This window comes from Trichoplusia ni, chromosome 10 (genome assembly GCF_003590095.1).
Source record: "Trichoplusia ni isolate ovarian cell line Hi5 chromosome 10, tn1, whole genome shotgun sequence".
NCBI lineage: Eukaryota > Metazoa > Arthropoda > Insecta > Lepidoptera > Noctuidae > Trichoplusia > Trichoplusia ni.
In genome coordinates, this window is record NC_039487.1 from 11,538,446 (window position 1) to 11,555,124 (window position 16,679).

At 36.1% G+C, this 16,679-nt stretch overlaps 1 protein-coding gene across 1 annotated transcript in view; it reads left to right on the forward strand.

Moving 5' to 3' along the window:
- Positions 1 to 2,910: 2,910 nt before the first annotated feature.
- The window catches only part of LOC113498030 (sodium-dependent neutral amino acid transporter B(0)AT3-like), a 423,880-nt gene continuing 410,111 nt past the window's right edge, over positions 2,911 to 16,679 (forward strand). Inside the window, exon 1 of the mRNA XM_026877912.1 lies at positions 2,911 to 3,805. Coding sequence (XP_026733713.1) covers positions 3,119 to 3,805 — 687 coding nt within the window. The 5' untranslated portion in view covers positions 2,911 to 3,118. The remainder of the gene's footprint in view (positions 3,806 to 16,679) is intronic.

Sequence of the window (16,679 nt, forward strand, 5' to 3'; positions counted from 1 at the left end):
AAAAAAACATACATAGTATTTACAAAAATATACAAAAAAACTTCAATATATTTTTATTCATTGCACTAGGCAATAGTATTGCTGTTCAGCCTCGCATTGTCACATTTTAATTCCCGCCTATTGGCGACAGGAACGTACTTAAGTTGCATTTTGAGCACTTAGGTAGGAAGGTAACTCTGGAAGAATCGCTGGCGTATAATTTAGGTGTCATATTTCTCACCTTCACACTGACTGGCCCAGAACAAACAGTTCCCAATGCCGCTATAACAAATTAAAATAACTGCTGCAAGGAAGACTACACTGCATACGGTACACGGCTTCCTTTCGAGGAAAAACCCTATTAAATATAACACCATGAACATAACATGAGTGTTCACTAAAGCCGGGTTCACGGGCTTCGGTATTAGAAGCACGGGTATTAGCCATTGCAAACAATACATGTCGTCAGATTTCCGTGCAGATCAGTTACACTATCTTGTGGCACTAACGGTGATTTGCGTTTGTAACACAATCGTCATGTTTCAAGTAACTATTTTTTTTGTAAATATGAAGAAGCCTGAAAATTGTGGCGATTTGCGTTTAATTTTTGACAGATGATAGTTTAATTGCCAATGTTGCCATTGGCACAGATGTTAAATACTGCCACAGAAAATAAACTTGAATTTATCAACGTTCCGGTTTACTTAACTTTGGTCTTTGTACAAGCATATTAGACCATCCAAAATTCCAAATGACAACTGTTTAATTTTTATATTATTTTTAATATTTGTAAAACTAATTAGAAAAGCAAGTTGTGACACTGAATAAAACAAAGAAAGACAAAACAAAACCTACAAAGTGTTTTTTTTTAAGTAGACTGTAGGTGGGTAACACGAGCGTAAGTTTTAACTGCTTTGCTGAGGCGACATATAAGGCGATTTAAAATTGGTACTGCACCAACGCAGTAGGCAGTGAAGCGGATCTAAATTAATCCACTGATGATTAACACAATATGTATACCTGGTTGACCATGCGATGCCGTGTGGGAGTCTACCAATCCTAAATCCAAAGCCTCTTCTTTAGCAATGTTCACTAAGAGCACTCACTTCGGGGTTCGGGATTCGATTTAAGGAGCTTCTAACAAACAAGCAAAGGAAGGCGGGATCGGGCGGAACCGGGTATTGTTATTAAGGGGCTTTTATTTTTTATTTAAGTTTGGCCCGGTTGTTTTACGGACAATGATTGGTCGTCATCATCATCATCATAGGTAACACATTGCTGGGTATAGGTCTCCCTTTGTTCATGCCATTCTTATCTGTTTTTGTCAAACTGTTTGAAGCTTCTTTTATGAAGTAAATGCACTTATATGTTGCTATGTGATACTTCTTGCACTTTAAAAAGTTACTGTCTACTACTTTAAATGTTTGGCAATGACAGTTGTATCAAATTTGTATTGTCTCTTCGGTAAGTCACGAGACTATCTTCTGTTATCTCCGAGCCTTTTCAATGGACGTTAACGATTGTAGAAATGATACATGGCAAGAGGTTTGTTTGAATTAACTTCAAACAAGAATCAAACGGTCCCAACCATCACGTACCTAACATATTATCTACGTAAAAATTGGCCGAAAATCAACCACCATGCAAGGTATAATCAACAACAAATGGTACCTAAACGACTCTTAGGAAACAAGAACATTGTTCCTGTGCTTAGAAAAGCGCTCCGCACTAGGAAAGGATGAAAACTTTTTAGTCCGCAACCTATTTGCTTTATTTATCGCGGGAGGTCATTTATCAGTGTCAGTGCCGCCCCGTTCCGCCCTCGCCATCAACTATACAAACATTTTTTACAATATCTTAAGACGCTTACATTTCAGCTTTTTAATGGATTCGTCGAGAGATTTGCTTGATAAGCGGATACAGGTTAATTGCGCCCCTTTGTCTCATACCTATTTAGAGAGCTCTTTATCCCAAGATTAGAAGATTTGATTTTGTTTTTATTTTTTATTGTATGTTTCTGTGTGGATGACAATTTTGTAGTTTCACCATTCATACACAAAAATTTTTAAAAGTAAAGATATGTTCTATTTAGCTTTATCAAGAAACTAGCTGTTGCCCGCGACTTCGTCCGCGTGGTTAGAAGATATAAAATATGATTTATATCTGCCCTGTTTTTCCACATTTTCCATTGTATCTTCGTTCCTATTAGTTGCAGCCTGATGGTTTATAGCCTAAAACCTTCATCGATGAATGGTCTATTCAACACAAAAATAATTTTTCAATTTGAACCAGTAGTTCCTGAGATTAGCGCGTTCAAACAAACAAACGAACTCTTCAGCTTTATATATTAGTAAAGTATAGATTGTCGAAAACCATAAATGGATACTTTTTTTCTTGTATTTGTTCTTATTTTTATTTGTCATACCAATTTTATACATTGCACTAAGTATTCGAGTTTAGCCTTATGAGGACTGGACTAAATGTTAGTGTTAAGATTCTTATAAAGGTTATTATTATAAGGTATATATTTTAGTGCAATAACTTACAAAGAATGTTCCACTAAAATTATTTTCATTGTACAACACTAGGTACTTATATCGTAACCCCATCATCCCCGCAACATGTGGAAGGACGCGCGGTCCTTGTCAAATTGCTAAATCAATGCATCCGTATCTACATAATGTTGTATTTGTTCGTCGGCTCACATTCCATGCGTTCTCATTGAAGCTCTCCCCGCGGGTGTCCCATGAAGGGGCATTATTTTCGCGCATGCGTGGGCACGGCTGCTCCTCTCACACCCGCATTTCGGGCGAGTTTCCCGCCGAGCAGAGTGGGCCCGTGTCCGCCATTAAAAAATAACAAAAAAATAATAATAATGATTTTCTATTCTGTTTTGTGCATTTTTTAAGAAAAGTTTAGTGTGTGCTAAGTACCTAATTAAATGCAACTAATAAAAAATGTTCACTCTTAAACCCAGCGACGTGCAACAACTAGCAATTAAAGTGTTCATAACGTTCACTTGTAATTTATTGGCACTCATTCTGTGCCACGACTCGGAATCCGAATCGTTTTAGAAGTAAATAATGACAGTTAAACGACAATAATTAAATTGTAATTAGAAAAATAAACAAATAGAAAAATGGCGAACACAGCACATTTGATGAGGCGACAAAGCTCGCGGGACCTGTATGCTCAACGTTCAATAGATAGGATGGAGATGAAGGAGTTGCGAGGTCGGCTGGTGACCATGGAGAACGGGCAGCCGTCACACCGCACGCACGTCATGTACGGCGCCACCAACGAGGCCTTCGAAGACACCAGCCCCAACCGCCGCTCCTCAGAGACGCCCACCAGCAAGGCCAGCTCGGCGGAAGAGCGCGGCGTGGCCAAGCCCGAGGGCGGCGTCGAGCGCGAGTCCTGGGACAGCAAGCTCACCTTCCTGCTGGCCACCGTGGGCTACGCGGTGGGGCTGGGCAACGTGTGGAGGTTCCCCTATCTGGCTCAAAAGAACGGCGGCGGAGCCTTTCTCATTCCTTATTTCGTGATGTTAGCTATTGAGGGCATACCTATATTTTACTTGGAGCTGGCGATCGGGCAGCGTCTGCGGAAGGGGGCTATAGGGGTCTGGCACCAGGTGTCTCCGTACCTGGGCGGGATCGGGATCAGTTCGGCCGTGGTGTCGTTTAACGTGGCGCTGTACTACAACTCCATCATCGCCTGGTGCTTGTTCTACTTCGCCCAGAGCTTCCAGGCCGAGCTGCCGTGGTCAGAGTGCCCGAAAAAGTATTTTGCCAACGGATCTTATACTACCGAGCCGGAGTGTGCAGTAAGTAGAACATTATGCACCTTTGTTCTATGTGTACCTTTGAATTCAGGATAAAAAGAATATAATGCCAGGCATTACTAAGTTGGGATTATGCAACAATATCAGCTTTCCACAGATTACCCATAATATTGTGTTTGCTCTTCGAAAAGGGAACAGTATAAAGTAGTTCATAATTCATGTTTAAAAAATTGGATCTTGTTTATTTAGAGTAAATGCAACATCAACCACCTATGTCAATTATGTAAATAATTAGGACTGCTTTATTATTCAAACGATTTTAAGTACTTTTATAACAATCCATATAACTCCAGTATTTAAGGTCATCAAATTATAGATAAATGAAAAAAAACCTTGGATATAACATTCTGTTTCAAACTTCCACTTGGTTCAGGTAAAAATAAATTATTACCGAAATCGTGCTGTCTAAAGTTGATGGAAGTTATTTCATAACGGGCACCGGACGGGCCGTTGTTGAATGATTGCTAGCCAAACAGCACCAGGGATCGATACTTGTATCCTGGGAACAAAGAATCACAAAATCCGACCTTATCTCCTTGTTATAAACGTTATATTGGAAATAAGAAAATGTGACTGTGCAGTGTGTCTGTATGTTTTGACGCTACATCGTTTTAAAACCAAAGCCTTCTATAGCATTACTATCAGTAATAACTGCTATCCGTAATAACCCCATTTTTGGTACATAAAAAGCGCTCAAACGACTACACCAATTTTGATAAAATAGTTGGTTTGGAGGTATCTGACACCTTGGATGGATACAAAGACTACTTCTCACCCGACTGCGTCTGATGATGAGTGATGTTGGTGCAGCAATAAACAAAGGTCATGCGAGCAAAGCCACAGGAAAATCTATTTACAAATAACTAGGTGTTCTATTTAGCTAACAGCCGTAATTAATATAAGCTCTAGACGCCACATGTGCAGAGATTAATTAACTCTATCTTAGCATGTTGTCATAGTGTAATGTGCAACTTAAAGCTTGAACAATTAGCAACAAAATAACCAATTATCAAGACTACCCTCTGTATGAAATTTTCATACTTTTATTACATTGTACTGAGATGAAAGTCACGTGATTGTCATTGTCATACAATCATGTCAATTTCATACACGATTAAAGCTAGAGCAGCTAGTCACTAAGCCACAACTATGCAAGTTGATTAACTTCAGGTTAAGTTACTCTTACGGCCGGCCCGTGGATATAGATATAGTATAGATCGAAACACGGAGGAGTTCGTGTATATTTTTCTTTCATTCTTGATTACATGACATTCTCTCCTCGTTTCGAATGAAATATTATTTCTATTCCTATCTTTGTTCGTGTATCGGTCGAAGCCGTCAAAGGACTCAAAAGGTCGCTTTCGGGAGATTCAATGGCCCCAAGTAATCCGATTTCTAAGGTTTATTGATTAACACGTCGCCACATGCTTGGTCCGATATTGGGAAGTATTTCCAAATGTAATTTTGTCTGACATTGAATTTATGTAGTAGGCAAGGGTTTAGACTGGTCTCAGGTACAAAGGAAAGGGCAAGTACTCCGGTGGTTTTAGCCGGTAAGAGTCCTACCTCTTCGCCTTGTCCAGGGTGGAGAAAGTTCATGAAGATTTCCACGGGTAAAAAAAAGGTAGCGCGGTAGTTTGAAAATCGTTTAAACTTGGCCTCCGAATGAAGATAACGGGGAAGCATTCCAGTGGTTTTCGCTCTTACTGTCGTCCTGCTCCGGCTTTTCTGACCGGGTCAAAAAAGGGAAGCGTGGTAGTTTGCGTTTCGTTCTCGTGGTGGCTAGGACAAGGAAAGAGTGAATAACTCTGTTAATTTTTACCGGTAAGAGTTCGGCAAAAATACATATCTGCCTTCCCAAAAGCGGAGAAAGTCATCGAAGTCTTTCCCGTGTAAAAAAGGTAATGTATGGCTAAATTGGCTATGACTGTTGAACTATGTAACGCAAATTATATATTTTGGTTTTTACAACCAAAATAAAATCAAACCCGATTCATGAGTAAACCCTCTGAAAGTTGCTTAAAAATCATTTCCAAAAACAAATCTTAAATCCATTTTGAAATGCTGAATATAGAAAATTGTTTTCATCTCATTCAATGGCGAATCGAGTCATTGGCAATTTTCAATTAGCTTAAGGGTGGCAACAGGCACTGGGCACTTACTAAAAACTTTTCAATAATCTTGTATCATGGTGGGAGCGAAACGGCACGCTACGAAATGTAAAGAGGCATCTCTTTTTCACACACCATTTTGATTTTAACTCGTAATAAAAGCCCGTTATGCCCGACCTACCCTTATAATGGTTATCGCTGTCCGTGAAGTTAGAACAGCCGTCTGTCATGTAGAGATTACGACGGACGCGATGAATTGGGATGTTACAAGTTACTTGATATTCTTCATCTCCATTAATCAGGCACCATACGTTATGCCCTCGTAATTTGGCGTGGAAAAGAGATACCGTTCTAAATCGTGTAGTGCTCTGTCACACTTTTACAATTATAATAATGTTACTTTATTATGTAGGGGTAGGTAAATAGGGGTTCAGATTATTCACGCGTATTTATCGGGAGCGCCCGACTAGTTTCGGATCCAACCGGAATCCTTAACCATGAGTTCGACTCGATTCGACTTCGATTAGGGACTCAGGTTGGGTCCCTAGTCCTTAATAATGAGTGAGTCTCACAATAGCTACTATAAAAATATCTGTTTATTGTTACTAACCTCATGACGTTCTCCCCACCTTTTAATGTATGTAGCTTTAATCAAATAAAAGAAAATATACTTTTTTTGGAGTTCGAACTATCCCTACGTTAAATATCATCAAAATCAATCTAAAGGTTTAGCTATGAAAGCGAAACAGGCAGAATTTTTTTCTTTCTCATCTATAATAAAGCATTTTGATGTATACACCTATATAAAGATTATAAATTTTAAAATACATTATAAATCAAATTGCAGCTATGATTTCCATAACTGCAATTTAATTTTAAGTTATATATAGTGAACAAAATTATAATTAAGGATTATCAATAAAGCTCCCCGGAGCGTTAAAATTAATCTTTTATCTCCGTTTAATTTTCATAGTCGATTGAATTATGAAAGTAATTAACGACATTTGGGGTTTCAAATTAATGTTTCTTTATGAATGCAGGGTTTAATACTTCGCCATTAGGAAGCTACGAGAACGGTTTGCTTTGATTACAAAATAGAGGAAGATGAAGACATGTCACATATGTATACGTTGTTGCAAAGTATTGTATATCTGGTCTTTATGAAGCCTAACTCAGTTGTCAAGATCTCTTATTTGCTACAACTAATTATTTCTTGTCTTGTCTTCCACTTGCCACGGAGGGAAGTGGAACATATTTTTTTTAACTTATTCAGCCGTGTCAACGTCCCCAGAGTGTGTTTCTGTCTTCTCAGCAAAGTGCACAGGCAGTTAAGAAATGGCTCCTCCAGTACAAACCTAACTGAAAAAAAACAAGTAGAGGTGATAACTTTTATCTAATTAGTAGAATGTATTATTTCATTCCGTCCTGTCAGGAATGCGTATACGTAGTATATAATGACTATATTGTATCAGCATAAGTACCTAGATTAAAAGCGTTTCAGACGAACACTGATCAGTCAACGATAATTTTGTGTTCGATATTTAAAATTTCTATCTGCTATCTGTTGAACACATTGGGAAGATAAACGAAGCACTTTTTACACTGAAAGCTTTTGTTTATAACATTACTAGCAACACAAAGATAGATCGAGAAAACAATCTTAAAAACCAGGTACTCATCATCATCGGCCTAGCCTTTTCCCAACTATGTTGGGGTCGGCTACCAGTCCAACCGGTTTCAGCTGAGTACCTGTGTTTTACAAGGAACGACTGCCTATCTGACCTCCTCAACCCAGTTACCTGGGCAACACGACACCCCTTGGTTAGACTGGCTGTCAGACTTTTTCAAGCTTCTGACTACCTGTAACGACTGTCAAAGATGTAGGAATAACAGCCGGGACCCACAATTTAACGTGCCTTCCGAAACACGGACACTTAAAAACCAGGTACTGTGGTTACAAAAAAATCATAAACTCATAATCAGAAACTCTTTGGAATTTTTCGAATGTTTTTTATGAAGGTTACCTTTTTACCGACCACTGACTGTATTAAATACTTTACGTTAACAGCCAAGTTACTTTATTACGACAATAAAAAGAAATCAATGACTTTTTATGACATCCTCCTTGATTTGATCTCTTTTGAACTTTAGAATGATAACGTTTACTTTCGTAAAAGTGCTTTGATTTCAATGAAATTATCTATTGGGGTGTATTTTGGAACAATTGTAGCAATGAAAGTGGCTTTTTAACTGATCGAATTCTTTTGGTTACTTAGCTGTCATCCCCTCCAACTCTGTTTTAGTGATATTACTGCAATTGCTACCGATAATAGAAAACGGTGCCTTTTACAACACAGTATCAGGCATCTGAAGTGTCCTTAGCTTACCACAGCTTGAAAAAGATCCCTGGTGCACTTTTCCAGTTACGATGTCAATGACATTTCTTCTGATAAGGCCTTTTACTTACACCTGATATTTTTATACATTGGAGTGTTTTCTGTCAATGCTTGTGTAGTTGGAGCTCGATAAACGACAACTGCAAAAGTTGTTTAATAACAAGTTAAGCTAAGCTTGATACGGTAGGTCACAACCAGTTCCTCAATGTTTATAAAAGGCATGTTACATTGTGAGCCTTGCTGTTATTTATACATCTCTGACAGTCGTTACGAGAAGTTAAAAGCTAAAAGTCTTACTGAGACTCGTAATACACTGATACTTTGACTAGCAGCCGACCCCAACATAAGTGGGAAAAGGCTAGGATGATGATGATGCTATAGCAACGACAGAAATACATTGTATATAAAAAAATCTCTAGCTATTACGGTTCATGACAGCAGTTTCAGTGTGAGGGTTCCCTTTTTACCCTTTGTGTACGGAACTCAAAGATAGCTTAAAACTAAAATAACTGTCTTGGTTGTATTTGCTAGAATTTTATTCATGTGAAAAAAGTTCCAATGTCAAGTAGGTATAAAGTCAGAAATGGGGTTTCGATCCCGCTCAGGACAGAAATTTATGTGATCCGAAAATATTTGTTTCGGTAAAGACGTTTGAGTACGGTCCCGTCAATGTAGGTAAATATAAATTGCAAAAACCAACCTTATTGCTAAGGGAATAAATGCGCTGTCAATGACAGTAACCATTAATCTGATGGCAAAGAAAATCTTTTTTACTTCGATAAAGCTTTGGCTTAAAATACGAAAGTTCTGAAATAACTACATCACACAAGGAAAATCTCTTAGAAAGACAAATTTATCCTTAAACCGTAACTGAAATGTAAAACAACTGTCATGAATGACATTATCAAACATATCTTAAATAAATTTAAGTACGGGTGACTGAATTTAATACATCCTTGTTATAGTTATGTTGCATTATGTTATTTATATATTATAGGGATTATCATTGCAGTTGCCAACTAATAAAGCTACAAACGTACCTATATACCTATCAAAAACTCATTTGTGTCTTACTGACTTTCGTTTCATTGATGTCGAAACCCAATTATAATATGTATACACACGTTTGGGTAGGAAATCAATAATGTCCCTTACTTGCTCGTCCAAACATGGAATGTTGGAACTCAATTACCACAGAGGCACAGATTATGCAACAAATTGTGTTTCGAGCGGGAACAAGGGCCCACTAATGGCGTCCGAGATTCGAATTGAATTTCGAATGCGTCTAGACCATAAATTGGCATAGATGTGTAGAGGTGAGTGCATTCCCGTTAAATAAAGAATGAAATAGAGTACATAATGAATTAGTTAAATACTTTTGTTTTTAATATTGAGTCTGATGGATTTGGCTACAAAAAAAATAGATTAAGACAAATATAAGAAAAAAAAAATCCATCATAATATTTTGATAGTAACTGTCGTGAGAATGATTCATTACTAAATGATGTAACGGTTTACTCACGCGTATTTATCGGGGTAGCCCGACTAGTTTCGGACCCAACCGGAGTCCTTAATCATGAGCAGACGCGGCGGGATCGCGATGTTCGACTCGCGAACCGTCAGTAAACCGTTACATCATTGAATAATCCATCATAATAATTAAATATTATTGCTAAGCAGCACTTTTTGAAGTCACAAATAATAAACAAATAGACAGGGTCGGTTTCGCCCGCCTTTCATCAATTGATACAATATTGAAAAAGACGTTCGTTGATTGAAAATTATTTAAGGCCCAGTTCTTTTGAGGAATAGGCTTTTGCTCCCATGAAAAGTTATCTATTTTAAACAAAAGCGGTGTTTAAGATGTAACGGGTATCTGTTCAAATACGAAGAAATGTGAAAAAAATGATTTTTTTTAAATTACGATTCCCGTACTAAGGAATTTAATCCTTTTGTCGCGGGTGTTTCACAAACATACAATTCATATGCACAAGGACACCCAGACTTAGAACAAGCATTCGTGGATCACACAAATGCCTGTCCTACGCGGGAATCGAACCCGAGACACGTCTCGCAAAGTGGGTTTGGCGAAGATGTAGTCGTAATGTTCAGTTATTATACAAAATTGACACCCTCATACTCGGTATCGTTTATCGATTTTTCCCCAAACGATGTGGATTGTATTCAGTGATGTGTGACCTTTTGAACCGAATGACCTCCAATGAAAGGGTTGGGGTTCTCGCAGGTAAATTATATTTGGAACGAAACGAAGTTTTTAAACGATTTTTTCTTTCAAAAGCTTTTAGGTAACAGTTAGGTTTTTTAATAGCTCCATAGTGTGTTGTGTTGGCCTTATAGTTGTTTGTACGCGAGGTCAAGTGATAGTTCAGAATACTATAAAGGAACCAATTTGACTTCTTCAAAGTATCCTTTACAAGTATAAAGAAGCGTATTTCTGGAATTAGAAATGCATTTTTTTCGTCATATTATTAATCTTATTGATAATCTCTAGTTGGAACATTTATGTATTCGACACTCCATTTTATTCTAAACAATCTGTATCTATCATGTATTTCCTTTGTTTTAATTTTACCTGAAAAAAGTTTTCAATTTCAAACTCATTACGGAGAATGACATACTCGTCATGCTTCGATGATCAACTCCTTACTCTTGTACATTACGGCTTTATACTTTCAATATACGATACTCATAAAGCTTTCAATGAAAACAAACAAGTTTCCAAGGTACGAAGTAAGGTTACAGCCGTTGTGGAAGAGAGATAATCTATATTCTTTAATGTTACATCTCGCTCTGTTTTTGTAGAGCTCGCAGAAAGAGTAAAAATAATAGATTAAAAAAAATACCCACGTTTTTTAATGTAAAATTTTATCAAATTTTGACAGTTTTTGATAGTTGTAAATTGCATTGACATCGGATTTGAAGCTACCTTGACAATTTCAGCCTTTTCGGGAAGTGCCTCAAAATTGAGTTTCAAAAACAAACAAGAAAGTGAGTCTATAAAAACGTGGGAATAAAATTAATAAGCTAGCAACGTTCTTTTCAACTCCCGCAGTCAGTTTGATTTAGACGGTGTTGAAATTATCATGAAAGTTGCGGTACATTGCCGGTCATAACATACCACTTTTGATGCCAGCTGGCGATCCCGCAATGTATTGCAACTCGTTCGATATTTCTCGCATCGTCTGAATGAGCCTTAATCCTTGTGTCACGTGGGTTCTCATGGGTGCAGTCAAACGTTAACCAAGATTACCTAAATGCAGGTTCGACCCCGATGTCGTGCGCTGTTAACAATATTACTAGAGAAACCAGCATAATATTGCTTGCTATTTTATTACGTTTTATAATTTTATTACATATATAAGTTTGTTCGGTTATTTAAATACAAATATTATTCATATTTAAATATATGTTAACACACAAAACTTTATCAAAATCATTTTAGTTGTTATTTGAGAAAGGGTTTTAAACATTAGAAATGAATAATTATAATATCCAATTCATATTTTTTTTTTCCTGGAGTGTTTTTTGTTAAGATTAAACGAAAAAATAACAATTTATAACTTGGCTCTAACTCTTGAAATAAGATAGGTCTTGTAGTATGTTTACAGTAAGGCGCCGTTTTTTATGTAAGTATCATTCAAAATATACATCTCTTACCATTGATTTTTGTGAAGACATATGATATGTAGAGAGCTCTAAGGGTCACATACAACCTTCGCGCAACCGTGACTCGTCCCACAGCCGCAGGGCAGAGTAACGACCTCTTTTCGTAAAAAGGTTTTTTTGACCTTACGCTGAATGTATAAGTATTCAAAACGATGCAAAAAACTTTTTCAAAGGGCATTTAGCATTTTAAGCATTCGTAATTTATTCTGAGTTTATGAAAGTTTGACTCGTAATTTACGCTTAGTAGTTTACATGAACATATTTTTTATATTTATTTATTGAAAGAGAGCGGTGAGACTTATCCTTATTAGACTCGAATAAGTACAACCGTAAAGCTATACTGTATTTGGTACAATACTTAACTAAAGATAAAAAAAACATAATGTGTATTTACACAAACCCTTATGCTGCGAATGGACATGAAAGAATGGAGATCGTCATTTAGTTGTTTTTAATTTGTAAGTTTTTTCAAGATATTAAAAAACAAATTTAAATAAAACCTTCTTCAAAACCAATGTTTTATAGTTGTTTAATTTTTTAGATCGATACAAATCAAACGAGTTCCAATGCAAAAAGGTTATCGTTTAAAATTAGAACTTCTCTAGACGTCTGCCAACTCCAGCATCAAATCAGCTCCCTGTCGTCATATCTCATTGTCATGCAAAAAATAATTGCACGTCAAACTTCAGCTTAATCGAAAAACGGGCGGTTCCTATGATTCAATTTGTAAGTTTTCATAACAAAAAATGAAAGAGATGAATATAATTGTTAAAAAATAACAGCCCTATACATGTCCCACTGATATGCACAGGTTTTCTACACGGGGAAACTTCAAACGTTGAACACCACGCTAGCTCGCAGCGGGTGATTTCAGATTTCATTTTTTCAAATCCAGGATTCCCTTTCGAAAGAAAAAAAATCTGATACATATAAAACAAGATTTTTTGATGCCTTGTTTTAATTATTGTTTAAGTTTTTAAGTATATATAGCAAATGATTGTACTGTAAATATTTAAAACTGTAGTTTTAATAAAGATTTTATCGTAAAAAAATAATATAAAAGACACATCATAGTCGTGTGTTTTCATTTAAGTATCTGAACGAATGGAGTATTTACGCAATATAGAAGTTATTATGGATCGGATCGCAGAACAACACTAACGAAGGGCATAAAATCAATAACGTGCGGATATTGGCCGACGCGGCTTGTTTGTATGATCCCGACATTCCCGACTGTTCACTGTTGTGCTCGCATGTACCACTATTAAGAAACAAATGTACGTAGGTAGTGTAGGTACAGTCGTTTGCTTAACTGTGTGACATTTTTATACAGTGAAATTTGCCATACCGACTTGAATCTTAACAGGGTGCGCACAAACGCGTACGAACAAATTCATTCAAATTGGTCTAGCTCTTTATAAGGTAATTGTTGGTCAGTTCAGTGATATAGCATATGCATAGTTGAATTATAAATGTAAGATTCGTACATCAAAGAGAAAGAAAATTTCCCAAAAAGTCATGAACACAAAGATATATGACATGAGTAAATTATATTTTTGCTTACATAAGTTTTACGGTGAAAGTAAGTAACAAAAAATCTAAGTTAAACTTAAATAACTAAATAAAAATTCCGAATCATTCCTTGTATCAAACGAAATTAAAAAAAAACCTCTTTGACAGAAAAGGTCAAAGTAATTAGTGTATACTGCCAAATAAATCGACGAGGTCGTGAGATATTAGCATTTTAAGGCCCTTTATTTTACAGCCAGTACTGAAAGTTCCTTGAACATTTTGTCGAGAATTATATCAGTGACAGCTGAACACCAACCAGCTCGTAAAGCAAGACTTTGAAAGTTGTGAAAGAGGGATGGCGCTCTACGGCATGTATAGCTCTATCTCGCTTCTACTATTTGAAGAGGATGGTAGTAAGTGTCTTGGATTAGCATTGAACACTCGTAACGAAAGTTTGTAACGTTAAAAGTTCCATTTATTATACGCTTAGTTTTCATAATATCATCGATCGAAAGACAAATAATTTTGTCGTCAGCTTATTTATATGTCATGCTGATGTTTCGGGTTTTAAGCATGGATTTAGTATTCGCGACGTGTAGGTTTGAACCCAATGTAGGAGTACTAACGTGACATTTTCAAAGTTATATTTATGTATTTTATTAATTTTTCTAAGATACCACTTACTAACGGCGCCAAAAGTATGGTCTGGTATATATTATTTATCGAAATATCTAACTCACCATATTTAAGTACATTTTAAAGCAAAATATAACATTTGTCTTTAAAATTACTTTCTATAAATTAGCATATGAAAAATTTTCGTCCGTATGAAACTACGGCGTAGGTGGCTACGAAATGTTTCGCGTAGGCGCGCTGCGTCGGCGTAGCGCGTAGGCGTATTCAGTTCTGCTGTGTTCTGAATTGTGAAATTGATGCAACAGTAAGCTGATTTTATTATGTTTTATTTACTTTTGAGTTAAAACTTAGATTTTAATATATATCTATACTCTATACTCATATATAAAGCTGAAGAGCTTGTTTGTTTGTTTGAACGCGCTAACTTGAAACATTTTCTATTTGATTTAGGCCAGATTTTTCAATCGTCAGATAACTTTTATCTGACGAATAAAGATGGCCGTTTGACATATTTTCTATACAAACGTTGTTAAAACGTCAAACATATTCGTCGAATAAAAGTTATCTGGCGATTGAAAAATCGGGCCTTAAAGTCATATTAACCAATTTTAAGGTTATTATTGATATACAGACAATTTTAAAGTATTTGGACACTTTATATATACTATAAAGCTATTTGTACTCAAGGAAACGTATGCGTTTGTACTTCCGTGCCAATCAACTTGAATATTCTGACCGTTTCCAAGCTATTTTTCATTAAGACCGACTGCGATGCACATAGGCATGTGCCAAGAGGAAGACAGAGACAGTGATATATTGCTTTACACTTCAGAGGTCAACTGATGTTGGTTCTATTTATTCTTTTTATTTATTTTCAATTATTGTAAGTATTTGCTCTTCGATTGCTTTGAAACGTTTTTTGATGATGTTAGGCTCGGTTTAATAACCGTTTTACATCAAGGTTTTTTGTATGTATGTTACATGACCCATGTTCGATTCCCACCCAGGACAAATGCTTGGGTGATGAGCACGATCATTTGTTCAGTGTCTGGGTGTAATTTATCTATATTATGTTTATATTTAGATATATATAAGTGAGTCTATCGATTGTATAGTACTCATAACAAAGGCTCTGCTTCGAATGAGACTGGAGTACGTTGTGTGAAAGTTGTAGTAATTTTATTATATTATGCAACAGGAATATTCGACCCAAGAAAGGGTTTATTTAATATCCACCTAATACCAATATTTAGACGTTAAAGACACAATATATTGTTTATTTAATAACGGTTTACTCATGCGTATTTCTCGGGATCGCTTCGACTAACGGCCCAGCCGCTGCTTCAGTTCATGATTAACGACTACGGTTGGGACATTAAGGTTTCTATAAAATAATCGTGAGAATTTGTTCCTAAAAAGTTACTTTTTATAAGAAAATTTATTTATTTATTTACACTTTTATACAATGTTTGTACAATGGCGGACTTAATGCCTGAGGCATTCTCTACCAGTTAACCATAGGGTGATGCGGAGATATCAAGAGGTAGGTGTACCTATAAATAAAAGTCTATAAATAATATAATCATGAAAATATCCTAATAAAAAAAAAAAAAATCCTAATTATACATCATACATAGAGTGCAATATGTAGATTTACTTATTTACATACTAAGGAAAAATGATACTAATACGTAAGATATATTACAAGCACATACTTAAATTTAAGAATTAGGAAGATGAAGTTGTAGGGACAACTCAGCTAGACTTTCCAGTAACAGTTTACGAACCCGAATTTAATTCCCTTCTTAATTCAGATTAAGGATTCATATATGCAAGTGAGTTAAAAAAAATGTATATCAATCAGTAACTGTCTTTAAGTCTTAGAGGATGACTAGCAGGGCCAACGAAGATCTTTTTGCATTTCTTGGACCAATTAAATATGAAAAAAAAACACGATTTGAACAAGCACAATCAGATTAAAAAATACTTTTGTAAATGACTTCAATTACTAATGTATTTGGGTCTTCACTTATATCCATCTACGCAATAATGCATAATCTTACTAGCCAATAAATCTATTCTGATTCAATTTAATTAACATGGACAAACAATTGTTCAACCTAATCTGTTATTAATCCTTTCGTCAGCTAGGATTGTTTCTAAGATGGTGAACTACCGACAAGAAATTTCATCTTTGACAGACGATTAATAAGTGAAACAAAGTGATCACTTAATCAGACCTGACTAGTTATATTTCTCGCTCTCTTTGCCGCAAATCGCTCCAATGTATAAAACTGACAAGTGACAAGTCAAAGTCACGTCACTTGGCGAAAGCAATGTAGCTCATTTGTAGTTTCCGATTCGTTTTCTATTATTATGTGACATATAACCTTAAGAGTTCGACTCGCCCACCATCCGCTTCGTATTACGATAAAGACCGTGAATTAAATGTTCTGAAATACTTCAAGGTTGATAATACGGCGACAGTGACCAGACTTTCTGTCATTTGTTTCG